The sequence below is a fragment of the Pantherophis guttatus genome, chromosome 14 (genome assembly GCF_059756535.1).
Source record: "Pantherophis guttatus breed Tessera chromosome 14, ASM5975653v1, whole genome shotgun sequence".
Taxonomy (NCBI): domain Eukaryota; kingdom Metazoa; phylum Chordata; class Lepidosauria; order Squamata; family Colubridae; genus Pantherophis; species Pantherophis guttatus.
Window position 1 is genome coordinate 11,979,946 of NC_142076.1, and position 26,374 is coordinate 12,006,319.

The following is a 26,374-nucleotide window of genomic DNA, read 5'->3' on the forward strand; positions in this document are numbered from 1 at the left end:
AGTCCACCCAACTTCAAGTTGCCAAGGTTGAGATACTCCAGTCTAAGAGTTAGTGCTAGATCATTCCTAGGACAATTGGCTTATTCCGTTTTGCAATTTTCTGGGAGTGGAAGTTCACCCATCTTTATGTCAGGGTTTCTAAGTACCATACTTTTCGGAGTATAAGATGCATTCCCCACCTCCCCTCCTAGAAGGGGGTGGAAATGTTGGTGCATCTTATACACCAAATACAGCCAGCCTGCAGCACCACATTCTAACCACTGCACCACCAGGGCTCCTAATGCAACATCCAATCAGCTACAGCAATAGCAATAGCACTTAGACTTATATACTGTTTCACAGTACTTTGCAGCCCTCTCTAAGCGGTTTGCAGAGTCAGCCTATTGCCCCCAACAAGCTTGGTCCTCATTTTACCCACTTCGGAAGGATGGAAGGCTGAGCCAACCTTGAGCCAGTCAGGATCGAACTGCTGACAGTTGGCAGAATTAGCTGCAATACTGCATTCTAACCACTGCGCCACCACAGCTAATCATCAGTAGCACTTAGACTTATATACCGCTTCACAGTGCTTCACAGCCCTCTCTAAGCGGTTTACAGAGTCAGCATCTTGCCCCCCAACAAGCTGGGTCCTTGTTTTACCCACCTTGGAAGGATGGAAGTCTGAGTCAACCTTCAGCCTGTGAGACTCGAACTGCTGGCAGCTGGCAGTCAGCAGAAGTAGCCTGCAGTATTGCACTCTAACCTGGTAAAAGTGTTGACCGAATGTTGGATAATATTGTGGTGGATCTATGAATGTTAATCCTCCATTTCATGCTTGAGAGTCCATCTTCTCTGATTTGTAAACCCCCCCTCCCCATCCAGGAGAGGCTTGGGAGCTAGAAGATGACTGCATCAGTCCCAGAAGAGACCCCACCATGCAAACACGACTCTGCACTGTGATGGATGAAGCCCCTTTCCGGGCGATCCGAACTCGGTCCTTCTACATGAGGAAAAGCCTATCTGTGGACAACCATCTAAGTTCCCTCAGTTATCCTCTCCACCCGAACGAAACGAAGACGGAGCGAGTCAAAACGAAGCTTCGGAGGCAGTTTGTGAGTACTCCAGAGCCAATGTTTTTTTTCTCGTGGGCGTTTGAAAGAGGCAGCTTTTGCAAAACTGGCATTCTTTTTCCTATGGAGCTGTGACACGTGATGATGGCTTGGGTTGGTTGGTTTGACAAAATGGCGGATCGCACAAAATGGCGGAAGTACAAAATAGTTAGCTACAGTAGTGGCCAAAATTGTGGAAACCTTTTGGGAAAAGTGTCTTTTTGAGGTTTGATGGCTAATAACACCACTTTTTTGGGGGGACGTTTCAAGATAATCCTATTCCACTGCTGGAATGGCCTGGGAATAGCCCAGACCTTCACCCTATTGAAAATCTATGGAGCTGACTTGTTAGTCAGAAGCAACCAAGCAATAAAACCCAGTTAATAGAAGCCATCCTTCAATCTTGGGTTTCACATTAGAACAGCTGCAGAACTAAAAGACTTGGTTCACTCCATGGGAAGATGTTGTAAGGCCGTAATTCATGCTAAAGGTTACCCAACTAAGGATTAACTGACATGGTGATCATTTTTGTATATCTCGTTTTTTCTATGGTGATAATTTTTATATATCTCGTTTTTTCTGCGTGTTTCACTTTTCTTCTTTATCCTGTAACTGCTATTCTCATAGCAAATCCTTCCTAAAAGTGATTGCATTACATTCTTGATTAAATTATCTTTCCATTGATATATGATTTTATGGGACTACTCCCCCCCCCCAAAAAGTGATGTTATTAGCTAGTTTTAGAAAATACACTTTTCCCAAAAAGTTTCTACAATTTTGGCCACTACTGTATGTTGATATTTAAGATTGTTCTGTAGTTTTCTGTGTTGGCCAAAGCTTTGAATAGAACATAGGGATGTTCACTGCACTTTTGCACACTTAGCCAACCAATCTTTGATTTTTGAGCTAATCATGAAGCCCTGCATTTGTCAGAAATAAATTTATCTATATCTATGTGCCCATGCGTTTGTACATTAACATACAAAAAACAAAATAGAATAGTTCTGTTCGTTGAAAACCCTTGATTTACAAATAATCCAGCGTTAGAATTACAGACAGCTTTTTGGATGCAAAAAACTTAAAGGAACATCAAAATACAATATACATATGAGATATAAATATCTGCAAAAATCTAAATATGGAAGGAAAAGACTAGAATAGGACTTGGCTGCTATGATTGATTGTCAAAACTATTGTGTAACTCTCGTCTGTTTCCAATCCACTGTATTGGGTGGTTCTTTGGGTTTGAGAGAATCCAGTGAGAAGAAAGAGTTGCTGGGGAATTCTGGGAGTTGAAGATGTCACATCTTAAAGCTAGCAAACGTTGTTGTTGTTGTCAGTCATGAAGTCGTGTCCGACCCATTGTGACCCCATGGACAACGTTCCTCCAGGCCTTCCTGTCCTCTACCGTCCTCTGGAGTCCTTTTAAACTCACACCGACTGCTTCAGTGACTCCATCCAGCCACCTCCTTCTCTGTTGTCCCCTTCTTCTTTTGCCTTCAATCTTTCCCAGCATTAGGCTCTTCTCCAGTGATTCATTTTAACAACTGCAGTGATTTGTTTAATAACTGTGGCCCTCAAGGTCAGAAAGTCGGGTGCAACTCAATTTGCTTAGCAATGGAAATCCTGGTCCCAACTCTGGTTGTAAATCAAGGATTACATAAGGCTGGGTTATATCCAGGGGTGGGCTGCTGGGGGTTCACAGGGGTTTGGGAGAACCTGTAGCTAAGGTTCTGTGAAGTTCGGAGAACCCCCAAATCCCACTCCTGGCTGGCCTCGTCCACCCTATCCTTCCCAGAAGTCCCCATGCGGCCCATTTTGGATGCAGGTAAATGCAGGGTGTGCACGGAGGCTCAGGGAGGGCAAAAAACGGGCTTACCGGAAGTTTGGGAAGGCTGGAATCAGGCCCTTTTCCAGCCTCCAGAGCCTGGGGAGGCCATTTTCGCCCTCCCGGAGGCTCGAAAAAAGCCTCTGGAGGCTAGGAGGGCAAAAACACCCCACACCCCCCGCCAGGGTGCAGGAGTCTGACTAGGCCATGCCCACCATCCAGCAACCGGGCAGAGAACCCCTTGCTAAAATTCGTGAAGCCCACCCTTGGTTATATCTGTGCCTATGCTTATGCGAACAGGCTTCCTAATAGATGAGGAAAGTGAGAAGTCTTGAATTTAGAGATACAGTACTTGGAAGATTTATTTATTTATTTACTGTACGGCAAATAACATGGACTTAGAGTAGTTCATCAGGCATTGGGCCATTGTAAGCTCTTTGTTAGGTTATGGTTTGAGCCTAACAAGTTGTCCAGGCAATATAAGTGTACTGTAACTTTAATCTGTATATGTATTGTGTGACTTTAAGGCTTTACTGCTGAATCATTATAATGCTGAGTCATGCTGTAATTAGGTAATGACTGGTTGTGAGAGTATTTAAGCAAGGTATTATAACGTGTTCAGTTGCTGCTATGATATGCTGCTATTGATGATGAAGCTGATGTGATATGCTACCAGAGTATGATATGCTGCCATAGTGAGGAGTTGCTATCTGCTATCGTTTGATGGATCTGGTTCACAAACCATCGTGGTTTGTGAACCAGAGTGAGTTTGTTATTCTAACCAACTAATGTTTGTTTGGTAAGAAGATATCTGTAACTACTGGACTGATTTAACTGGCAAAGACTTGGAATTGGTTTAAAGACTATGCGACTTTTTCTACTATAAAGTAAGCTTTTGATAAACCAGTTTGCATATCTCTTATTCATTGCTCTCAGCAACGTTTCCTTGTGCATTTACTCTGCTGGTTGGTAACACAACACCAATATCCTTAACATTCTTGATGGACATTTGGACACCATGTGGTGGATATTTTGTCGAGGAGCACCACAATCACACTGAGGGGTAGAGACAAGACCCCACGTAAACAATTAAGTCCTGGCAGACACCATGTTGGGTACGGATCCAGTTCAGAGTTGACCAATGCTAGCGAGGAAGGTCAAAATCTGGCACCTTTTGTGTAGGGTTCATCTACGTCACTGCCTATATCTTGGCCATTCAACTGCCCATTTGGCTTTCCACTGTGTCTTTCTCGGTTGCCATGAATTTAGAGAGCCAAGAGTTCTACAAAGATGGCTGCTAACTGTCATTAACTGAAGTTAAGTACTACAGTTAACGACAGTACTTGGAAGAAGATGTTAAACTTTCTAGAGTTTAGTCTTGTGAGTTAGGAACTAGGTTGGGGTTGGGATGATGGCTTAGGAGCCGAAGCAACAGACGAGGGCCGGGCTCTGTTTAAAATTTAATAAGCTGACTTTCTGCCACCTGAAAGATACTTGATCCCGACGGTCGTGTGTCGAGTTCCTGATCTCATTACCAGTCTTGAGGTTGTAATGATGGGATCAAGTGTCTTCTGCTGAAAAACAGCCCTTTGTAGGGAGACTGGTCATTGTGCCTATGAATGCATGGAAAGAATATGAAAACAAGAAGAACAAGGAAACTCGGCTTGGTTAGGACATAATCGGAACATCCGCGATTCAACCATCTAACTCTTGTTTTAAGGCATGTTGTCGATTTCCTTGGACCCTACTTGGATGTAATTTGTGTGGTTCCAGAACGTAAATCTTCTATTGCTTCAATTTATTACTTCCATCAGTTTCTCTTGGGATTTAGAGGAGCCCTTTAGTTGCTTTAGTTTCCTCTTTTGAGAGGACCCATAGAAGGTTGAGGGGACATTTTGGAGTGCTTCTGGAAAAGTGCTGACGATAGGACTTCCAGTCAGAAGATGCTGTGTGCGGCAGAGGAAACGGTGGAACAAAACCACGGGGGAAGGTTACAAACGGTAGATTGATCCCCGTAAAATGCCACGGATGAGGTAGGGAGAAGCTGCACGATAACAGCCGGTTTAGGATGCGCCTGACGGGAGAGAATGGAAAATAAGAATCGGCAAGAGAATTAAAGCCACGGCCTTTGATTCCAGTTATACTCCTAATTGGAAAGCATCCAAAGGAATTTCCAATGTTTAGAAGGAATCATCTTTGCTTTGGGGTAAGAAAACAACTTTAGAGGCTGATTTTTAGTTAGTTAAATTACCATATAATGAAAGGTAAAAGGAGTTTGCATTTCGACTAGAAATTCTTCATTTTTTAATCTTTGATTTGTAATATATAGGGCCTGATTTCTTTGTGTGAGTCCCTAGGAGAAATCTTCTCCTCCTTCTCCTTCTCCTTCTCCTTCTCCTTCTCCTTCTCCTTCTCCTTCTCCTCCTTCTCCTCCTCCTTCTCCTTCTCCTCCTCCTCCTCCTCCTTCTCCTTCTTCTCCTCCTCACAAAAAAGTGGGCAAGATGATGATCTTCTTCTTCTTCTTCTTCTTCTTCTTCTTCTTCTTCTTCTTCTTCTTCTTCTTCTTCTTCTTCTTCTTCTTCTTCTTCTTCTTCTTCTTCTTCTTCTTCTTCTTCTTCTTCTTCTTCCTCCTCCTCCTCCTCCTCCTCCTCCTCCTCCTCTTCCTTCCTTCCTTCCTTCCTTCCTTCCTTCCTTCCTTCCTTCCTTCCTTCCTTCCTTCCTTCCTTCCTTCCTTCCTCCTCCTCCTCCCTCTTCAGAAATATTGAAACATATGGCAGTCTCTGGACAAATTCAATATTTCTGCCCTTTATACTCCATGTTCCTCAGAAGTTCCACCTCTTGTGTTCACAGGTCGGTCAGTGTCTTAAGGGAAGGAAAATCTTCCTTTAGAAAGGCCTAACTTGAAGTTGTCATAGTTTTCCTGGCATTTGCAACCCTGTGCCAGAAATGAACTGAAAGCACATTAGCTGCTGAAAACGAAGATTCTGTGACACGACTGTGGGCCCAAACAAGGGAACGCAGCCAAAATGTACAGATGGCAAACTGCACATACTCGTTTCAGCAGTGAGATACTGGCCAAATTTTGATTTGTTTCTTTGAGCCTCCAGCATCCTGACATGCAACAAATAGCGAGGGCTTCTAAGGGGAAAAAAAAAAGCTGGAAGCCTTTTTGAGTGAATTTTGAATTCTGAGCATGTTTGAGTCACGGAAAGGAGAACAGATGCCTTTCCCGAAAGAGAGATTCATCCTTATGGTGACATTGGTCACATGTCATTATTGTTGCATGGTGTTGCATTTTTTTCTTGTTATGACCCTGTAAATCCCTTAATTCGGGGTGGAGTCAGGGTGGCTGAATGGAGCTGAGCGTTTATTGGCCGGATGCCCTTCCTGACGCCTTTGCAGAGTTCACAGCAGATACTTTTTTCTTTGTGCTCTGATAGAGAAATATCTCTTGCTGCCTGGGATTGAATTGTCAACCTGTTGTGATCTAGGCTTACTAAGTCATTACAGTACACGATTAGTCTCAAACAAACCTATTTTATTGTAACAGCTGAGAATTATGTTCATTCCCAGCTGAGTCCCAATTAGTTGCAAAACAAGTCCTTCAGAAGAAGTCCTTCAGATAATCACCAACTTTTATCTTCTTTGACACCCTGCCAAAGGCCTTACTTGGCAAAGCCCCATGAAGTTCAGAAACAAACAAGAGATGCCGACTGGAAACAGAGTTAGCAATGTTGCTTTCCTGCAAAAGGGCCAAGTGCCTCTGTTTCCTTTTTAAGCCTTATGGGAGGGGCCAATCATCTCCTGGCCTTACACCTGAGTCGTCCATTTTGTTTTAGCTGCTCTTGCCTTCTGGCAGCTCTGCGCATGTGTGAACTAGGAACGGGCTCCTCCTGTTCCTCTGCCTCTCTACTGTCAGCCTCTAAAGTCCGCACATCACTACCCGATGACCCTGGTCCCATCTCTGCCTCCGATGCAGAGCCCTCATCCGGCCCTTCCCCAGCCTCCAGGACTGGCCCAGGTTCTTCCTCAGCCTCTTCACTGTCCAACTCCACTGCCAGCTCCGCAGGCTGCTGGTGGACCACAACACAACCTTCCAAGTGGGAGGCGAGCATCTTCCCCTCTAGGCCATCACACCATTCCATTGTCTTCCTTCTTATGAGGTTCCGTAATCTTGATTTCAAAATGGGATGCGACTAGCCTGGTGGAGACAAGTCCACCTCCAATGCTTTATGCTGATGCTCTCATGATCTTGAATGGAAATCTATGTCCATTTGTTACATTGCTTGGATTTGTCTCACTGTGAAGGAGCTTTCAAGGTTTAACCAAAAACCCTGCAGGAACTGGATATGTCTAGTTTAATGAAAAGAAGGACTAGGGGTGACATGATAGCAGTCTTCCGATATCTCAGGGGCTGCCACAAAGAAGAGGGAGTCAAGCTATTCTCCAAAGCACCTGAAGGCAGGACAAGAAGCAATGGGTGGAAACTAATCAAGGAGAGAAGCAACCTAGAACTAAGGAGAAATTTCCTGACAGTGAGAACAATTAATCAGTGGAACAACTTGCCTCCAGAAGTCGTGAATGCTTCAACACTGGGAGTTTTTAAAGAAGATGTTGGATGACCATTTGTCTGAAGTGGTGTTGGGTTTCCTGCCTAAACGGGGTTGGACTAGAAGACCTCCAAGGTCCCTTCCAACTCTGTTATTCTATACATGCATTCTGAAGTTTTGCTGAATACAGTACAGATGCTAATCCAAGTGAGGAAGGGTCAATGTTGGCTCAATCTCACATGAATCAAAACAGAAGTGAAGGATTCCCAGTGAAGCCGCTGCAAACACGATTCCTCCCAAGCAAATGAATCTCTTGCGCTTCTGCCTAGAAATGCAGCAATCATAAAATTTGCAACACTCAACGTTTGCCAAGGACAGTCCCAAAAGCGACACAAGTAATCCAGCTGTGGCTTCTATCCATGTATAAAGTAGACCACAGATTCCAGTGCTTCTGAATTTTTCCATTCCTGGGGTGATCTTGCATTATTGTCCTAAGCTTCTAACAATCTCGGTGTCAAAGGGGAGATGTCTTTTTCAGCAGGTGCACATTTGTGACGTTAGCCTCGCAACCTTTAGTTTAATAACAAAAAAAAAATTCAGGGCTTTTGAAAGAGCCCAGTGTCTCTCGCTTGTTGGGTTAAACAAAACGGTGTGGCACCGGCGATCAAACTGAGACTGGGCTATATTTAGCAGTATTTTTATTTGTCATCCAGGAATAATAATAAAAAAATTACGCCTCTGGGCTTGAAAAGACAGCTGCTGTGAAGGGAAACAGAACTGGGATTTTGAAGCCGAATTTCACCTCCCCACCCTCCCAAGGAACTTTAATTTTGAAGAGTTTTCTTACTGACACCGTAACAATTCATTTTTTTTTTCAGATGCCGCCAATCAATTTTTTTTTTAAAGGCCCCGTCTAAGGAGTAATTTATGCAGTTCTAGGAAAACATTAGCAATTTGATTAGACGCAGTGACATTGATTGAATTGGTGTTGTCAGGTCAATGTTGACTCTTGACAGGCGCATAGACTGAGTATTCTCCTGAATAATCTGTCCTCCGCTTGGCCTTTCAGCGGGACGCTAATTGTTCTTGTCATCGAGTCCCTCCACCTTGCTGCTGGTCGTCTTCTCTTTTCTTTCCTTCCTTCTTTCCTCAACATTGTAAGCTTCTTCAGGGAGCCAAGTCTACATGTTGCTTAATTGATGATGTGTCTTCAGGTAAGGTAAGGTAAAGATTCCCCCTGCTCTCAACTAGGCTCCCTTAAAAAGCAGGAAGCAGAGTTTTGGTCCCGACAAAACCTCTTTTATTTAGATGACTGTGAATTATTTTCATTCACACTCAGCAAGGCTTGTCCAAACAGTTTTTCAAAGGAATATTTATCAACACACCTTATCTTGCTTGGCAAGCTGCCACATAACTTGTTTCCAAACGCAGAGTAAGGCAAAACTTGGCACAGAGTCTCTTAGGGTCACGAACAGAAACGAATAAACGAATGAATTGTTTCCTGCAAAAGTCCCCTTCCAGTTCGCTCCTCTTTTGTTTCCTATGGGAGGGGCCAATCCTCTCAAAGGTGAGGCTTTACTCCCAGGTTGACCATACTTTCTGAGTTGTTCTTGTCTTTTGGCAGCTCTGTGCATGCGCATACTGGGAATGGGCTCCAGCTGTTCTTCTGCCTCACTGCTGTCTATCTCCCTCTCTTCTCCAATGCAGAGCCCTCGTCCGAGCTTTCCCCAGCCCCCAGGACTGTCCTATGTTCCTCCCCAACCTCCTCACTGTCTGACTCTGCTGCCAGCTCTGTTGGCCGCCGGTGGGCCACAACATCCCCTGCCCAGTTGTATCCGATTCTAAAGAGGTGCTCATCTCCATTTCTGGAGCCACAGTTGTCCGAAGATGCTTCCGTGGTCATGTGGCTGGCATGACTATACACCGAGGTATACAGAACCGTGTTACCTTCCCACCGAAGAGGTACCTATTCATCTACTCACATTTGCAGGCTTTCGGACTCCTAGGTGGGCAGGAGCTGGGACAGTGACAGGAACTCAACCCATCGTGCGGCACTTGGGTCTTGAACCCGTGCTTTCAGTTTTCCATCTGATAAACTCAGCATTTTGTGGTGGCTTACACAGTGGTTACAATGCAGTACTGCAGGACACTTCTGCTGACTGCCAGCTGCCTGCAGTTTGGCAGTTCGATTCTCACCAGCTCAAGGTTGACTCAGCCTTCCATTTTTTCTGAGGTCGGTAAAACGAGGACTCATATTGTTGGGGGCAAGAGGCTGACTCTATAAATAGCTTAGAGAGGGCTGCAAAGCACTGTGAAGTGGTATATAAGTTTAAATGCTATTGCTGTAGTTGATTGGAGGTTGCATTAGGAGCCCTGGTGGCACAGTGTTTAGAATGTGGTATTGCAGGCTGACTCTGTCTGCAGTCTGAAGTTCAATCTTGACTGGCTCAAGGTTGACTCAGCCTTCCATCCTTCCGAGGTCGGTAAAATGAGGACCCAGATTGTTGGGGGCAATATGCTGACTCCCTAAACCTCTTAGAGAAGGCTGCAAAGCACTCTGAAGTGGTATATAAGTCTAAGTGCTATTGCTAATAGGAGCCCTGGTGGCACAGTAGTTAGAGTAGTTAGGCCAGAAACGTCCCATTTGACAACTTCCGGTGGGACTGGAAGTTGTCAAACAGGCCATTTTCAGCCTCCGGAGGACCTCCGGGGGGGTGGGATGGGGTGGGGAAGGCCGTTTTTGCTCTCCCCGGACTCCTAGAGAGGCCCTGGAGCCAGGTGAGAAAGAAAAATGGGCCTCCCCCCCCACAAGGCCCTCCGGGGCAAGAAACAGCCTGTTTCCCTACTTCTGGTGGGCCCAGAAGCCCCGAAAATCAGCTGAGCTTGCATGCCCACCGATATGGCTCCACGTGCCACCTGTGGTACGCGTGCCATAGGTTTGCCATCATGGGACTATGGTATCGTGCTCTGGAAAGAGGTCCTAAAACAGCATCTGGTGTGACTAAAAAGGCCAATTCGAGGGAGAGTGGCAATCCCTTCCACACTGAGGGCAGATACATTCTGTCCCCTGCCCAGCCCCCAGATTTCGCTGGTTCCGGGACTGCCTCTTTGCCTCAGCCTGCCGAACAAGTGTCTCTTCGAATTGGAGACGGCCGTGCTGTGTCTTTAGCCTCCAAGCTGAACGATCGGAGGTCAAGGTTTCCCAGTTGTTAATGTCCATTCCCAGGGCCTTTAGATCCCTCTTGCAGATATCCTTATATCGCAGCTGTGGTCCCCCTCTGAGGCGCTTTCCCTGCACTAATTCTCCATACAGGAGTTCTTTTGGAATCCGACCATCAGCCATTCTCAGGACGTGCCCAAGCCAGCGTAGACATCACTGTTTCAATAGCGTAGGCATGCTTGAAATTCCAGCACGTTCCAAGACTGCGCTATTTGGAACTTTGTCCTGCCAGGTGATGCCAAGGATTCGTCGGAGACAGCGCATATGAAAGGTGTTCAACTTTCTCTCCTGCCGTGCGTAAAGGGTCCCAGACTTTTGCAAATCTAACTAAGGAATATTTCTTATATCTGGAAAGGCTCATATTTCACACTAGTAGGGGCTCCAGGACTTTGTGACGGTGCGACCACTGGATTTTACCTGGCCCTTCACTGGTCAAAAATGAAGGATGGCTTCTCTCTTGAGGCTGGGCATTCGGCCAGCCCTGGGATGTGAGACACGCTGAGTCCAAGATAAACGCTGTTCTGTTTTTAGAATAGTTTCTTTTGTTCCTTAAAGCCTTTTTGTCGGCTGCAGTATCCACCGATTCCTGCAAGAGTCCTCCTAATACCACGGGTAGCCTCTGCGAGAGTCAGGGGGGGGGGGGAAATAAGCTTTTTCACCTGCTTTTTTTCTGCCTCTCCTTCTCCAACCCTCCTTCAACGAAACCTTGTTTTTGTGCCTTTTTTTAATCACAAGAGTGCTTCCTACATCAATAACTGCTCTTTGGGGAAGCTGTGGCTTTTTGGTTTCTCCACAGCGGTGACTGCGGCCAGCTGAAAAAAGTCGCAACCGAAGGCCGAGCAGAGAACCACCAAAAGGCACATCTGACTTATATGTTGGAGGTGTCTGATTATTATCACCATGGAAACGGTTCTTTCCTTGCCTATAGTGCTGGGTAACGCTACTGATATCGCTCATTTAATGTCAGGCGAAAACAACCAGCAGCATTCGTTGAGTTCGAAGCCCAGAAGAGTTCATTCTCGCTACCTGTAGACAAGAATCTGATCAACTAATGGTCAGAGCTAAATTGGCGCTGGATCAGGGGTGAAATGCTCCCGGTTCGGACCGGATCGCCCGATCCGGTAGCGATGGAGGCGGGTGGTTCGGAGAACCGGTAGCAAAAATCCCTGCCCCCCCCCATGCCCAGCTGAGCCGTGCGATCATCAGAGACTTTTTTTTATTATTTTTAAAAGCATTTTTTCTTTTTTCATGCATGCACGCTGGAGCTGAGCTAAGGCAACGCTTGCGTGTCAAACAGATATGGTTTGCCATCACAGGTATAGGGCCTCCTGTTTGAGTGGGGTGAGCGGGGTTGGACTAGAAGACCTCCAAGGTCCCTTCCAACTCTGTTATTCTGTTAGTTTTGGAGCGATTGGGCTACCGTTGCCCAAATTCAGAATGGATTAAGAGCACCGAGGCTCATCCATGGGGGAATTCCTTGGATTTGTATTGGACATTCTTTTTTTTTCCAGGTTCACGTTTAAGCCATTTTGGCACACGGGCGTTACAAGTTGTGACTCCACCACAATCACAGCTCTCTTCGGTTTCTTACCATACCCTGCTTCCTGAGAAATGTGCGTGTCAGCTGGTACTTTCATGTTTAAGTTTCTAATCTAACTGAGGCACATAAATAAATTGGCATTTTTTTCCATCCCTTCCTTTGAATTCCGTATATCTCCGGGCATTTTTTTTTCTTTTTTTCTTTTTAACAGGGAACTCTTCTAGCTATGTTTTGGGTTTAGTTTACAATAAAAAAACAGATAGTTACCCAAATGATCCCTTGGTAAATTCATCTGCAGATTGTTGCTCCGTTGTGCTAAACATTGTGCACTGTTAACATAACAAGAAATGCAAGGGTAATGAGCTAAAATCTGGTGTTCCATCTAATGTCTTGCAGAAAGAGAGTTTAATTTTGCAAAGAACCAAAGAAAGCTGTGCTTTCATCTTATAACATAGTTGTTTATCTCTGTTTTGTATCTGTTGTATGCCACAAGGTGGACCGTGTTTTTAAAACATCAGTTTCTGGGGCTACAACATTTAAGCACTAAGTAAATAGTTGCCATTTCTTTTTTTTTTGGGGTTGTTCTGTCTTTTTGCATTCTTAAGAAACCTGAGCATGATTGTTTAAAGATCATATTTTAGGAAACTTAGATTTAAACACATTTCCCAACCTGCTGGAAATGTTTTGCATTGGTCCTTTTTGATGGCTCCTTCGGAACGAATTATTTGTGGCTTTTAATGATTTCGGATAAGTTTCCCCACCCCCAAGTTTTTTATTTTTTATAAATGTATCAAATCAATACATGAACAGCGTGGCACCTAAAACAGTGTGGCACCTCATAAAACTAATAAAGTTAATCATAATCATTACATTCAATCAACTTATATATTTCTAGTAAATAATACGATTTATCTTAGGTTGCAATGTCATTGCTCAGTTGTTCCACATTTTCTCTTGTTATTGCTTTCATTTTATTATATTGATATTCCCCCTTCTCTTATTTCTATCACCTATTCTAGCTTTTAATCATGCCACCCTTTATTAAAAGACTTTTCGTTTCTTTCCTTTCTGACTTCTAATCATGTCACGTACCTAAAAAAAAAAGAGAGAAGAGAGAGAGAGAGAGAGAGAGAGAGAGAGAGAGAGAGAGAGAGAGAGAGAGAGAGAGAAGCAAATCAGAACAACAACATAAAATAAAAGAAATCATCCGTCCATCGTCTCTTGCCTGCTTCAATACTTTTGATTGCTATGCTTTAAGAGAAAGATAAGTTTTGAAATTGGAAGGGAGGCTTCAGATTAGTTGAAGAAAATGTTCTCTAATGGATCTGCGAAAAGGAAAAAAAATCTACGATACATCAAGTCGTTTGAAAAATGTGCTACAATTTAGGTCAACAAATCCAGAGTGATTGACAAGAACAAGAGGGATGCCTTCTGGAAAACGAATTAATAAGTGATCTTCTGGCTTTGAAAGGCAGATATTTCATCACAAAGGATTTAGGAATTTCCGTGAAGTCTCTTGAACATCCCATCTATGCATTATTTCCACCCCCCCTAACAAAGCAATTACTCAAAAAAAAAAAAAAAAGGCAAATCATTTGATTTTTTTTCTTTTTTGCTTAATTCCAGTCATTGAAGGGAGACCATTTTAAATAACCCTTCTCTTTTCTAAAATCACAAACCTCATTTTCTTTCCCTCCTGCCAACTGAATTTAGCACCTGAAGGATTGTGCTTTTTTTTTTTTTAAGCCCGATTATATGAATATGTTGAATTATTACGCCCGGATGAAATCCTTAAAAGCCCAAATCTCTTCAAAAAGGGAGGGGAGGGCTCATAAAAACCTCTGCATTTTGTAAACTCTTCAAGCTTGAATCTGACTTTTGCTTAATAGTTGGGAGGAAAATATTGATATTTGGGTGAAAATAGAGGCTGCCGCAAGGATCTTTTGGTTACATTTAGAAGTTTCCGTAGGACACGGTTTGTTGTGTCTGCCGTGTCACTCTCGTATGGCCCTTCTCACTTTCTAATTTCCTTTTGTGTGTACAATTCCCTGCACAAGTTTGTTCCAACAAAATAGAGCAGGTTCCAGTGGAATGTTAATTAGAGAGAAGCAAATAACAAAAGCCCTTCCTTCTCTCTCGCCTAACCTTCCTCCACCCCTTTTCGAAATAAATTTAATTTCGCCACTGAATTATTTATCTCTCCTCTCTCCTTTTGCAAGGGAGAATAGCAGAGTCCGAATAAACCTGTATTAGGAGGTGCTGCTGCCTAAGGATTTTTTTTTAAAAAAAAATCATACTTCTAAAAAAGTAACTACCATTCAGCTGAAATCATGGGGAGAGCCGGGAATGAAAAAGCAAAAATAGAACAGGAGACAGCTTAATAACTGTCAGTAGTTTCCACGCTGCAGTATTACTCTTTTTTTACTTTCTTTTTTTAAAAATTTATTGCATGATTAACTTTATATCTCTTCTCCACCTCCCTGCTCCCCAAGCTGGTTAGAATATATTATGATCTCTTCTTTTATTTTTGCTCAATATCCATGGGAGGTTGATGGGGCTAAAGGAGATTATTAGTTCCAAAATCACTCAAAGAAACTCTGTGACGGCAGCTGAAATCTTGAGTCTCCTTATTCCTGGTCCATAACCTTCGACATAATAATAATAATAACTTTATTGTCATTGTACATGTATACACAGTATACCCATACAATGAAATTCACTTAACACCCAAAGACGAGGCCCAACACACATAACAATCCCCAAACACACCCCCACCCACCACAAATTCCCCACCCCTAAACCATCCAAACATCCACACAACAGACCAAGTAATGCTGTCCAACAGCTCATCGATGGTGGCCCTTTAGTTCATTGTTGAGTGCAATTATAGCTCTGGGATAAAAACTATTCAGAAAACATGTGGTCTGAGTTTTAATTGTTCTGTATCTTCTGCCAGAAGGCAACAGTCCAAAAAGATTGTAAGCAGGATGGGAAGAGTCTCTGAGAACGTTATGCAACTTTCTCAAACAGCGAGATTCGAAGATGTCATCCAGGGCTGGTAGCTGGAGTCCGATGATATTCTGGGCAGTTTTAATGATTCTCTGTAGAGCTTTTTTGTCCGCTGCAGAGCTGCTCCCATACCATGCAAGAATGCCGTATGTCAGGACACTCTCAATAGTGCTGGGATAGTAGGACAGAAGTAGATGCTGAGATAGATTTATCTTCCTGAGCATTCTCAGGAAGTACAGCCTCTTCTGTGCCTTCTTCACAAGCATGTTAGCATTCATCGTCCATGAGAGGTCCTCCGAGATATAAATGTCCAGAAATTTAAAACTATATGGCACTATATTGGACAGGAAAGACCAACCAGATAAGCTAATGTTACTTTATTGTAAACCTACATTAAAGAATCTGGCAAGTCTGAAAGGAGGGAGGCTGAGCTGCCTTTAATTGCAATTATATTAACTAGGCAAGCCATCCTTCTGATCGTGTTAGTTTCCAAATGATTAATGGGTCTTTTTTCCCCCTTTATTTCCCCCCCCCTTAAAGAAGAGGGATTCTTTTCAATCCTTAAAAAATATCCCTCCCTCCCTCCCTCTCTCCTCCTCCTCTTTCACTCACATTCATTCACCGCTTTTTTGTCTTTCTTTTAGAAGGGAAGGGGGAAAAATTGACAGAAGTCTGTACGACTGGCAGGCACCCAACCAGTCTATGGCGCGAATAATATAACTGTTCATTCAGCATCTTCTCCTGGTCTTAGACAGAGGAATGTCCCAGAAGGTCACGTGCTCTCCAGCACCCAAAAATGGCAAAACACCCATTCTTTATATATATATATATATATATATATATATATATATATATATATATATATATATATATATATATATATATATATATATATATATATATATATATATATGTTTTATTTGCAGTTTTCCTTTTGTTGTTGTTGTGAATTGCGAAGTCGTGTCCAACTCATCATGACTCCATGGAAAACGTTCCTCCAGGCCTTCCTGGAGATGGAGGTGGAGCTCTCGCCTCACAATCAGGAGGCTGTGAGTTTGATCCTAGATAGGGGCAGCTATTTCTCTCTCTGGGCACAATGAGAATATATCTGCTGCGAACTCTGCATTGACGACAGGAAGGGCATCCGGCCAGTAAATACTCGGCTCCATTCGGTTGCCCCAACTCCACCCCGATGCAAGAGATTACAGGGTCATTAAAAAGACACACAGACAATTTAACAATTTCCACCTTCCAGAATGCTTCATTCATTCCCAGCTTACAGTTGCCTTTTTATTTGCTGGACAGTTCCAAACATTTAGATTTGTAGGTCTAGTGATGGAGCACCCACAGCTTCTGGAGGCAAGTTGTTCCACTGATTAATTGTTCTCACTGTCAGGAAATTTCTCCTTAGTTCAAGGTTGGTTCTCTCCTTGATTCGTTTCCCTCCGTTGCTTCTTTGTCCTGCCTCTGATTTCTGTTTGCAAAGACTAATCTTGTGGAGTCACTTCGCTGTTGCAACTCGACACTGCACATTTTAAAATAGGGTTTCTTGGGTCTCTTTGTGAGCTTCTGTCTTTTGTGTCTCTCTGTGTGCTTGTGGTTCACTCTTTATGCTAAGTTGTGGGTTGCTAATTTTTTTTTATCAGCAGGTGGCGGTGTGGCACTGCTTCTCTCTGCCCTATCATGGAATGGAATGGAATAGAATTAGGATAGGATAGGATAGGATGGGATGGGATGGATGGAATGGAATGGAATGGAATGCAATGGAATGGAATGGAATGCAGAATAGGAATGGAATGGAATGGAATAGAATTAGGATAGGATGGGATGGGATGGGATGGGATGGGATGGGATGGGATGGAATGGAATGGAATGGAATGGAATGGAATGGAATGGAATGGAATGGAATGGAATGGAATGCAGAATAGGAATGGAATGGAATAGAATTAGGATAGGATAGGATAGGATGGGATGGGATGGGATGGGATGGGATGGGATGGGATGGGATGGGATGGAATGGAATGAAATAGAATGCAGAATAGGAATGGAATGGAATGGAATGGAATGGAATAGAATAGAATAGAATAGAATAGAATAGAATAGAATAGAATAGAATAGAATAGAATGCAGAATAGGAATGGAATGGAATAGAATTCTTTATAGGCCAAGTTTGATTGGACACAAGGAATTTGTTTCCAGTGCATAAGCTCCCAGTTGTATGTACACACATACAACAACAAAGTGACAGGTCATAGATCATAAATCATAGTTACAATAGATAGATAGATAGATAGATAGATAGATAGATAGATAGATAGATAGATAGATAGATAGATAGATAGATAGTTGGGGTAGGGGTTAAAGATAGATGGATGGATGGACCAACTAGTTAGGACAATGGTTAAAGCACCAGGCTAGAAACCAGGAGATTGTGAGTTCTAGTTCTGCTTCAGGCACAAAGCCAGCTGGGGAGACCCTGGGCCAGTCCCTGTCTTTCTTGGGGAAAGAAGGCAGCCAGGGGAAGCCACTTCCAAAAATGTTATCAAGAAATCTTCAGGGATGAGTTCAGGCCGTTGGCAGGAGTCTAGATGGACCTGAAGGCATGCACGCATGTGTGTACATCAACACACACACACACAAACAAACACACACACACACACACACACACACCAGTTTCATCAAATTCATCAATTTCATGAAACTCATCAAACTAGCTCAATTTGTATCCCGCGCGTCTGCCCCGATTTAGCGGCCGCTTATAAGAATTGGTTCAATCTGCCCATGAACTTTCTCTTATCTGTATATAACATTGCGCCAATTTTCGAAAGCTGCAGCTGCATTCAACGTATAGAAAAAGCCGGCTGGCTAAGCGGCAGATGTATGCAGGGAAAGTGGAACTGTTGAATAAGCGTGTAACTCGTATTTCAAAACGGGTGATTCCGCTTTTGAATTCTAATGGCGGGAGAAAGCTGTGAGAAGGCTTGTTTTTAAAGGGAGATCTACTCGAAGCTGGCAAACACCGTTCTTTTGAGTCCCCATCAGCGACGCGAAATCCCTATTCTGTTTTATGTGCGATAAACACAACAACTTCTTTACATGTATGCAAATGTTTCTCTAAAGCAAATCCCGGAGATAACACATTTCACACTTAACAGCCGCCCCAACAAAATTGGCCAAATTGAGATGAAATCAGTTTAGAATAGAAATCTATTCTGAAATCAGAATAGAATAGAATAGAATAGAATAGAATAGAATAGAATAGAATAGAATAGAGCAGAGCAGAGCAGAGCAGAGCAGAGCAGAGCAGAATAGAATTAGTAGAGAACACAACAGAACAGAATAGAATTTTTTATTGGCCAAGTATGATTGGACACACAAGAAATTTGTCTTGGTTACAAAGCAAAGGTATTATGGATATATGATTTATAACACATCTTCAACATTCTTCTCATAATCTGATCTGGGGTTCATGGATGTTTTCATTCTTGCTGCATTTTATTTTATTTTTATTATTGTTGTTGTTGTTAGCTGCGAAGTCGTGTCCGATCTATCGTGACCCCATGGACAACGTTCCTCCAGGCCTTCCTGTCCTCTACCATCCTCTGGAGTCCATTTAAGCTCATGCCGACTGCTTCAGTGACTCCATCCATCCACCTCGTGCTGTGGCGTCCCCGTCTTCTTTTGCCCTCCATCTTTCCCAGCATTAGGCTCTTCTCCAGGGAGTCCTTCCTTCTCATTAGGTGGCCAAAGTATTTTGAGTTTCATCTTCAGGATCCGGCCTTCTAAAGAGCAGTCAGGGTTGATCTCCTCTAGGACTGACCGGTTTGATTGCCTTGCAGTCCATGGGACTCGCAGGAGTCTTCTCCAGCACCAGAGTTCAAAGGCCTCAATTCTTTGGCACTCAGCCTTCCTTATGGTATTTTTATATTATAAAAATATAATATATTAATAATATAATTAGTAATTAATTAATAAATAATAAAAATAAAAAAATGTTTCTCTCCCTAATTTTCTGTTTTCAATTTATATGTTAATTTTCGCATTAAAGACATAGATCCGTGATGGTGACAGGTGGCACGTGGAGCCATATCGGTGGGCACGCAAGTGTTGCCCTAGCTCAGCTCCAGCGTGCATGCGCGTGCCGGCCAGCTGATTTTTGGGCCTTCCGGTCCCACTGGAAGTCAGGAAATGGGCCGTTTCTGGTCTCCGGAGGGCCTCCAGGAGGGGTGGGGAAGGCCATATTCGCCCTCCCCAGGCTCCAAGGAAGCCTCTGGAGTCTGGGAAGGGCAAAAAATGAGCCTACCGGGCCCAGCATAACATCACATGCCAAAAGCACTTTTGGCACGCGACAGCAAAAAGGTTAGCCATCACTGATCTAGGAAATGTTATTGCCTCTTGCCCACCATATGATTGAGCAGTGTGTGTTTGTGTGTGCGTGTGTGTGTGTGTGGAGGAGGAAGGTGAAGAGGGTTAAAAGAAAGTCAATCCTATTTTTCCCCCTCCTCCTTAAATCCCCATCTCTGCTTTTTTAAAAAAAACAAAAACAAAAAAAACACTGGGTTGAAAAGGAGAATAAAAATAATGACAGCATGGAATAAATGGCTTCTTTTTATCTCCATTGCTAAAGAGATAAATATGACATTAATTACGTGACAGGGCTTTGAAAACTGTTATAGATCTTTGTTTTCCGAAAGAAGTTTTCATCTGGGAGCAATCAAGACCAGTTTGGGGTTTTTTTTTTTAATCCTTTTTTTTTCCATTGGGGGGAAAAAACAACCCCACAGCTTTTAAAGATATCCGTGTGTAAATTGACATCTGATTTTTTTTTAAATAGGTGAGGTTTTTTTTTAAAGATTTCCTTCAGTTCGCAAATATGTTTGATTGAGAAGAATCACGGAAACCCTTCGAGTTCAATTCTAGCATCCCTTGTTAAGCCCAAAGCTAGCGTCGTTCTTATTTAGTGCTTATTTTCTTTTTTAAGTTTTCAGAGTCTGCCGTTCCTTGCGATAAAGGGAGTAGAATAAAAGCAGTGTCATTTCTGTTTCTTATAATCCTGAAACAAAACAAAAAAACCAAACAGAACCAGCTATTGATTTCTTGAAATGAATGATTCGGGATTGTGGAACATGAAGGGATAACTCTAGCATTGAATGTGGCCAGCGATAACAACTCACATGGAATTAAGTTGTATGATGTTTCCTGTGGGTTACCGAGAGAGACAGAAAATGTGTTTTAACCGTGAAGTTTCCTTGTGGTCTGTGGCTTTGGGAAACATTTGACAATGATCTCAACTTGTTCTTAACAGGTGGAATCCTTTTTTCCCCTATATTTCTCCGTCGAGTGTTGCCCTCTCAATGGAATTATCCGATGTCGATCCACCCTCGAATCTAGATTTCTTGTCCGTTTTGTGAGGAAAAAGCTTGCTTTACGGAAACAATTATTTAGCATAGTCCCTGGAAAAGGAAGGGAGGTTATCCATGGAAAGCCTGCCTCTTGAGGATGATAGTCTGGATTTCTTTAAGAAGCTCAGGATCAGAAAACAAAAACTGGCTTCGTTGTTATATGAGGACACGTGTGGTTTTGTGTGGAGTGGTACGGTGCGGTGGCCTAGAGGTGGAGTTCTCGCCTCACAATCGGGAGGCTGTGACTGTTGTGGTCCGCCAGCAGCCTGCGGAGCTGGCAGCGGAGTCGGACAGCGGTGAGGCTGAGGAAGAACATGGGCCAGTCCTGGAGGCTGCAGAAGGCCCGGATGAAGGCTCTGCGTCAGAGGCAGAGATGGGGCCAGGGCCATCGGGAGTGATGTGCGGACTTTGGAGCCTCCAGAGTCTGACAGTAGAGAGGCAGAGGGACAGGAGGAGCCTGTTCCTAGTGCACGTGTGAGAAGAGCTGCCAGAAGGCAGGAGCAGCTAAAGCAGAGAGGACGACTCGGGAGTAAGGCCAAGAGATGATTGGCCCCTCTCATAAGGCTTAAAAGACCAGCAACAGCTCTTGGCCTCTTTGCCGGAAAACAACCGTTGAGAGATTTGCTTCATGTTTGGATGTATTTCTTTCTTGTCAGTGCCTTCTGTTCCTGAACTGTTGCCAAGAAAAGCCTTTGGCAGTTTGCCTTATTATCCTAAAGTCAGAGATAAACTGAAGGTGTTTTGAGAACTTTGCTTTCATTTAATTTGGAATAAGCTGAGAATGAGTTAATTCGCAGCTGTTTTTTTTTTTTTTTAATTTGATTTATATGCCGCCCTTCTCCGGAGACTCAGGGCGGCTTACAATACGTTAAGCAATAGCCTTCATCCTTTTGTATATTTATACAAAGTCAGCTTATTGCCCCCACAACTGGGTCCTCATTTCACCTACCTTAGAAAGGATGGAAGGCTGAGTCAACCTTGAGCCTTGGCGAGATTCGAACCCTGCAGTAATTGCAGGCAGTTGGTCTTAATAAGCTTAATAACAGGGTGCCTTAAACCCTTGTACTACCAAGGCTCCTATAATATTAACTACGTGGCCCTGGGTCACAACAGTGACTTCGATCCTAAGTAGAGCCTGTTGTGGCCCGCCGATGGCAGCAGAGTCAGACAGTGAGGAGGTTGAGGAGGAACTTGGGCCAGTCTTGATGGCTGGGGAAAGTTCAGACGAGTGTTCTGCATCGGAGGCAGAGAGGGAGTTAGAAAGCAGCGAGGCAGAGGAAGAGCTGGAGCCCGTTCCCAGTGTGCGCATGCACGGAGCTGCCAGAAGACAAGAATAACTCAGAAAGTAGGGTCGACTTGGCAGTAAAGCCACGCCTTGGAGATGATTGGCCCCTCCCATAGGAAATAAAAGACAAGTGAACAGGAAGTGGGCTTTTGCAGGAAACAATTTGTTTGCTCTGTGACTCTAAGAGACTCTGTGCCAAGTTTTGGTTTGTACAGCGGTTGGGAACAAGTTACGTGGTAGCTTGCCAAGCGAGATAAGGTCTGTGTTGATAAATATTCCTTTGCAAAACTGTTCGGACAAACCTTGATGACTGTGAATGAACTTAATTCACAGTTGTGTAAATAAAAGAGGTTTTGCCAGGACCAATTCATGCTTCCTGCTTGTTAAGGGAGCCTAGGTCAGAACAGAGCCAGATATTTCTCTCTCTGTACACAATGAGAATATATCTGCTGCGAACTCTACATTGGTGATAGGAAGGGCATCTGGCCAGTAAAAACTCTGCTAGCTCTATTCAGTTTCCCAGATTCCATCCCCGCAAGGGATTATGGGGTCATTAAAAGAAGATGATGTGTGATTGTGTGTGTGAGGGTGTTGGCTTAGCACATGGTGTGTATCCAGTCATCCATGTCTCAGTCATCCATGTCATGGTTGTCCCAAAGGGTCCTTTTCGAGAGGCAACTGGACTTCCTTGTTTTTTCTTTGAAGACATTTCCCTTCTCATCCAAGAAGCTTCTTCAGCTCTGACCTGATGGTGGGGAATGGAAGGATTTATATTCCTTGCAGACAGCTGTATCCTTGTAGAGCAGGGGTTCCAGAAACGGGCCTGTTTCCCACCTCCGGAGGGCCTCTGGAGCTCAGGGGAAGTTGTTTTCACCCTCCCAGAGGCTCGAGAAAAGCCTCTGGAGTCTGGGGAGGGCAACCCCCCCCTTGGTGCAGGAGGCCAAGTAGGCCACTCCCACTATGGCCAAATCCACCCAGTTAACTGGGCAGAGAACCGGTTGCTAAAATTTCTGAATCCCACCCGTGGTTGGGAACCCCTATTTTAGAGGGTCAATGAAGACACAGCTAAACCTCCAAGTGCTTCAACGACCCTCTCAAAGGATGCAAATGACCAGCTGTCTGCAAGGAATATAAACCTTTCCATTCCCCACCATCATCCAGTCAGAGCTGAAGAAGCTTCTTGGATGAGAAGCGAAACGTCTTCAAAGAAAAAAAACCCGAAAGTCCAGTTGCCTCTTGAAAAAAAAGCACCTTTGGGACAACTATGACCTGGATGGCTGAGATTCTCTACAGACTCAAAGAAGCAATGCAAATCTTTGGGACGACATTGCTTTTTTGGGTTGTTCTATGCTCTGGTTCAGGGGTCAGCAACCTGCGGCTCTGGAGCCAAATGCGGCTCTTTGGGCCCTCTGCTGTGGCTCCCTGTTGGGTGATCCCATCACTGGCTGGCCCCGCCCCTCGCCCTCCCCTCCCAGTCACTCCTCGCCTGGCCTGAGAAGGTAAGGGCGACGGCGGGGGATGGAGAAGCGGCCAGGGCAGAGACAGAGAGATACAGAGAGAGGGGGAGAGAGAGACAGACAGAGGTACAGAGAGGTGGGGAGAGCGGGGGAGAGGGAGGAAGAGAGATATGTCAAAAGGATTTTGTGATTCCCGGTGTTTTTTAACAACTGGTTCTCTGCCCTAATGACCGGCTGGGTAGGCGTGGCTAGGGGGGTGTCATGTGACTGATGGAAGTGAGTGACATCAAGTTGGCCACGCCCACCCAGGTTTTGTGGCTCCCGGTGTTTTCTTTTCTGTGGGAAACGAGTCCAAATGGCTCTTTGAGTATTTAAGGTTGCAGACCCCCGTTCTGGTTGGTGTTAGCTTTGATGATGTCCAGCCATCATGTTCTGGTCATAAAGTCTCCTAATTTTTTTATTTTTATTATTATTAATCCGGGGGAACTGACTCATCTCCAATGTCATTTGGATCAGGGAGGTACCCCTGTTGGCTCTGGATTTGGAAGAGTTTGCAAATATGGGCTTCCTGTTTTTGCTCAACTTTCTCCCCCTTTCAATAATTGGAAAAGGAAACGGAGTGTTCATAAGAGCCGCTTATCGACAGACTCCAGGGCTGTAAAATGTGCTGATTGGCAGCAGAACATTGAAAGATCTGCCAGCCACTTTGATTCATTATGGCAATGAGAACTCATTCTTGGGCACAGTAGGCATCAGCTACTTCCATTAGTCAGAGGAAAAAAAAACCCTCATGGCTGAATAAACAGCATTTCGATCAAATTTGCCGCTACCTCTCGCCCAGGGGTGGGCTGCTGTGGGTTCGCAAGGGTTCGGGAGAACCTCTAGCTAAGATTCTGTGCAGTTCGGAGAACCCCCAAATCCCACTCCTGGCTGGCCCTGCCCACCCCGCCCCTCCCAGGAGTCCACATGTGCCCCTTTTTGGATGCAGGTAAAGGCAAGGCTAGGGGCTACCAGAAGTTTGGGAAGGCCTGAAACAGGCCTCCAGAGGGCCTCCGGAGCCTGGGGAGGCTGTTTTCGTCCCCCTGGAGGCTCAGAAAAAGCCTCTGGAGCCTGGGGAGGGCAAAAATGCTCCCCTTACCGTGGTGCAGGAGGTCGACTAGGCCACACCCACCATGGCCACGCCCACCCAGCAATCGGGCAGAGAATTCCTTTCTAAAATTTTTGAAGCCCACTCCTGCTCTCACCCATACATCTTATGTGATCCCACTTGTTGGCCACAGATTTCCTCTCTCCCTTTTGAATTTTATTTTAATCCAAGAGGGGCTACAGGTAGTCCTCAATGTATGATCAGAAATTTATGTTGCTATGCAAGACATTTGCTAAGTGAGTTTGGCTCCATTTTTATGACCTTCCTTGCCACAGTTGAATCACTGCACTTGTTAAGTTAGGAACACGGTTGTTAAACGAATCTGGATTCCCCATTGACTTTGCTTATCCAGAAGGTCGTAAAAGGGGATCGCGTGACTCAGGACACCGCAGCATAAGAACTGCAACCATTCCCTTAACAACTGTGGCAAGACAGGTCGCAAAATGGGGCAAAACTCACTTAACATCTGTCCCGCTTACAAGAGAAATTTTGGGCTCAGTTGTGGTCGTTAAGTTGAAGACTAACTGTACAAAGAGCAACAGGCAGAGATGCCGAGGTCGTGCAGTGGTTAGAGTGCAGGCTACTTCAGCTGACTGCTAGCTGCAGTTCGGCAGTTCGAATCTCACCAGGCTCAAGGTTGACTCCATCCTTCCGAGGTGGATAAAATGAAGACCCAGATTGTTGGGGGCAAGAGGCTGACGCTGTAACTCGCTTAGAGGGCTGGAAAGCACTATGAAGCAGTATATAAGTCTAAGTGCTATTGCTATATTCCTTCCTTCCTTCCTTCCTTCCTTCCTTCCTTCCTTCCTTCCTTCCTTCCTTCCTTCCTTCCTTCCTTCCTTCCTTCCTTCCTTCCTTCCTTCCTCTTTCTTTCCCTTCCCTTCCTTCCCTCTGCCCACTGCCAGGAGTTCAATCCTAACTGGCTCAGGATTGAAGCAGTATATAAGTCTAAGTGCTATTGTTATTGCCCTTCCCTCCCTCCCTCCCTCCTTCCTTCCTTCCTTCCTTCCTTCCTTCCTTCCTTCCTTCCTTCCTTCCTTCCTTCCTTCCTTCCTTCCTTCCTTCCTTCCCTTCCCTTCCCTTCCCTTCCCTTCCCTTCCCTTCCCTTCCCTTCCCTTCCCTTCCCTTCCTTCCCTCTGCCCACTGCCAGGAGTTCAATCCTAACTGGCTCAGGATTGAAGCAGTATATAAGTCTAAGTGCTATTGTTATTGCCCTTCCCTCCTTCCTGCCTTCCTTCCTTCCTGCCTTCCTTCCTTCCTTCCTTCCTTCCTTCCTTCCTTCCTTCCTCCCTCCCTCCCTCCCTCCCTCCCTCCCTCCTTCCTTCCTTCCTTCGTTCCTTCCTTCCTTCCTTCCTTCCTTCCTTCCTTTCCTTTGAAGCGGTATATGTCTAAGTGCTATTGTTATTGCCCTTCCTTCCTTCCTTCCTTCCTTCCTTCCTTCCTTCCTTCCTTCCTTCCCTTCCCTTCCCTTCCCTTCCCTTCCCTTCCCTTCCCTTCCCTTCCCTTCCTTCCCTTCCCTTCCCTTCCCTTCCTGACTGACTCAGGATTGAAGCGGTAAGTGATCTCCAGGTGCATTTTGGCTGTTGCAGAATACACGGGTGCACCTTGGCACTGGCCTTCCTCAGGCCTTCTAATGCGCTCTAGATGCGGACTGCCAACCTGCAGCTCTCCGAAGCTCGCTGCCGACGTTCAATCAGTTATGAAGGCCTCCTCGCCCTCAGCCAGCATCGATCTGAACTTTGTCTTGGGAACAGGGGCTCCGTTTAAACCGGCAGCCCACCCAGAAGTGGGGTAGGGCGAGGGGAGAGAGGCAAGAGAAACAGGAGCAGATGTCAACAGAGGCCCTTC

General features: G+C 44.6%; 1 protein-coding gene across 1 annotated transcript in view; it reads left to right on the forward strand.

Moving 5' to 3' along the window:
* The window catches only part of LOC117673124 (ankyrin repeat and fibronectin type-III domain-containing protein 1-like), a 306,226-nt gene that overhangs the window by 47,724 nt on the left and 232,128 nt on the right, over positions 1-26,374 (forward strand). The window contains exon 3 of the mRNA XM_087878368.1: positions 862-1,091. Within this exon, the coding sequence (XP_087734494.1) occupies positions 862-1,091 (230 nt within the window). The remainder of the gene's footprint in view (positions 1-861; positions 1,092-26,374) is intronic.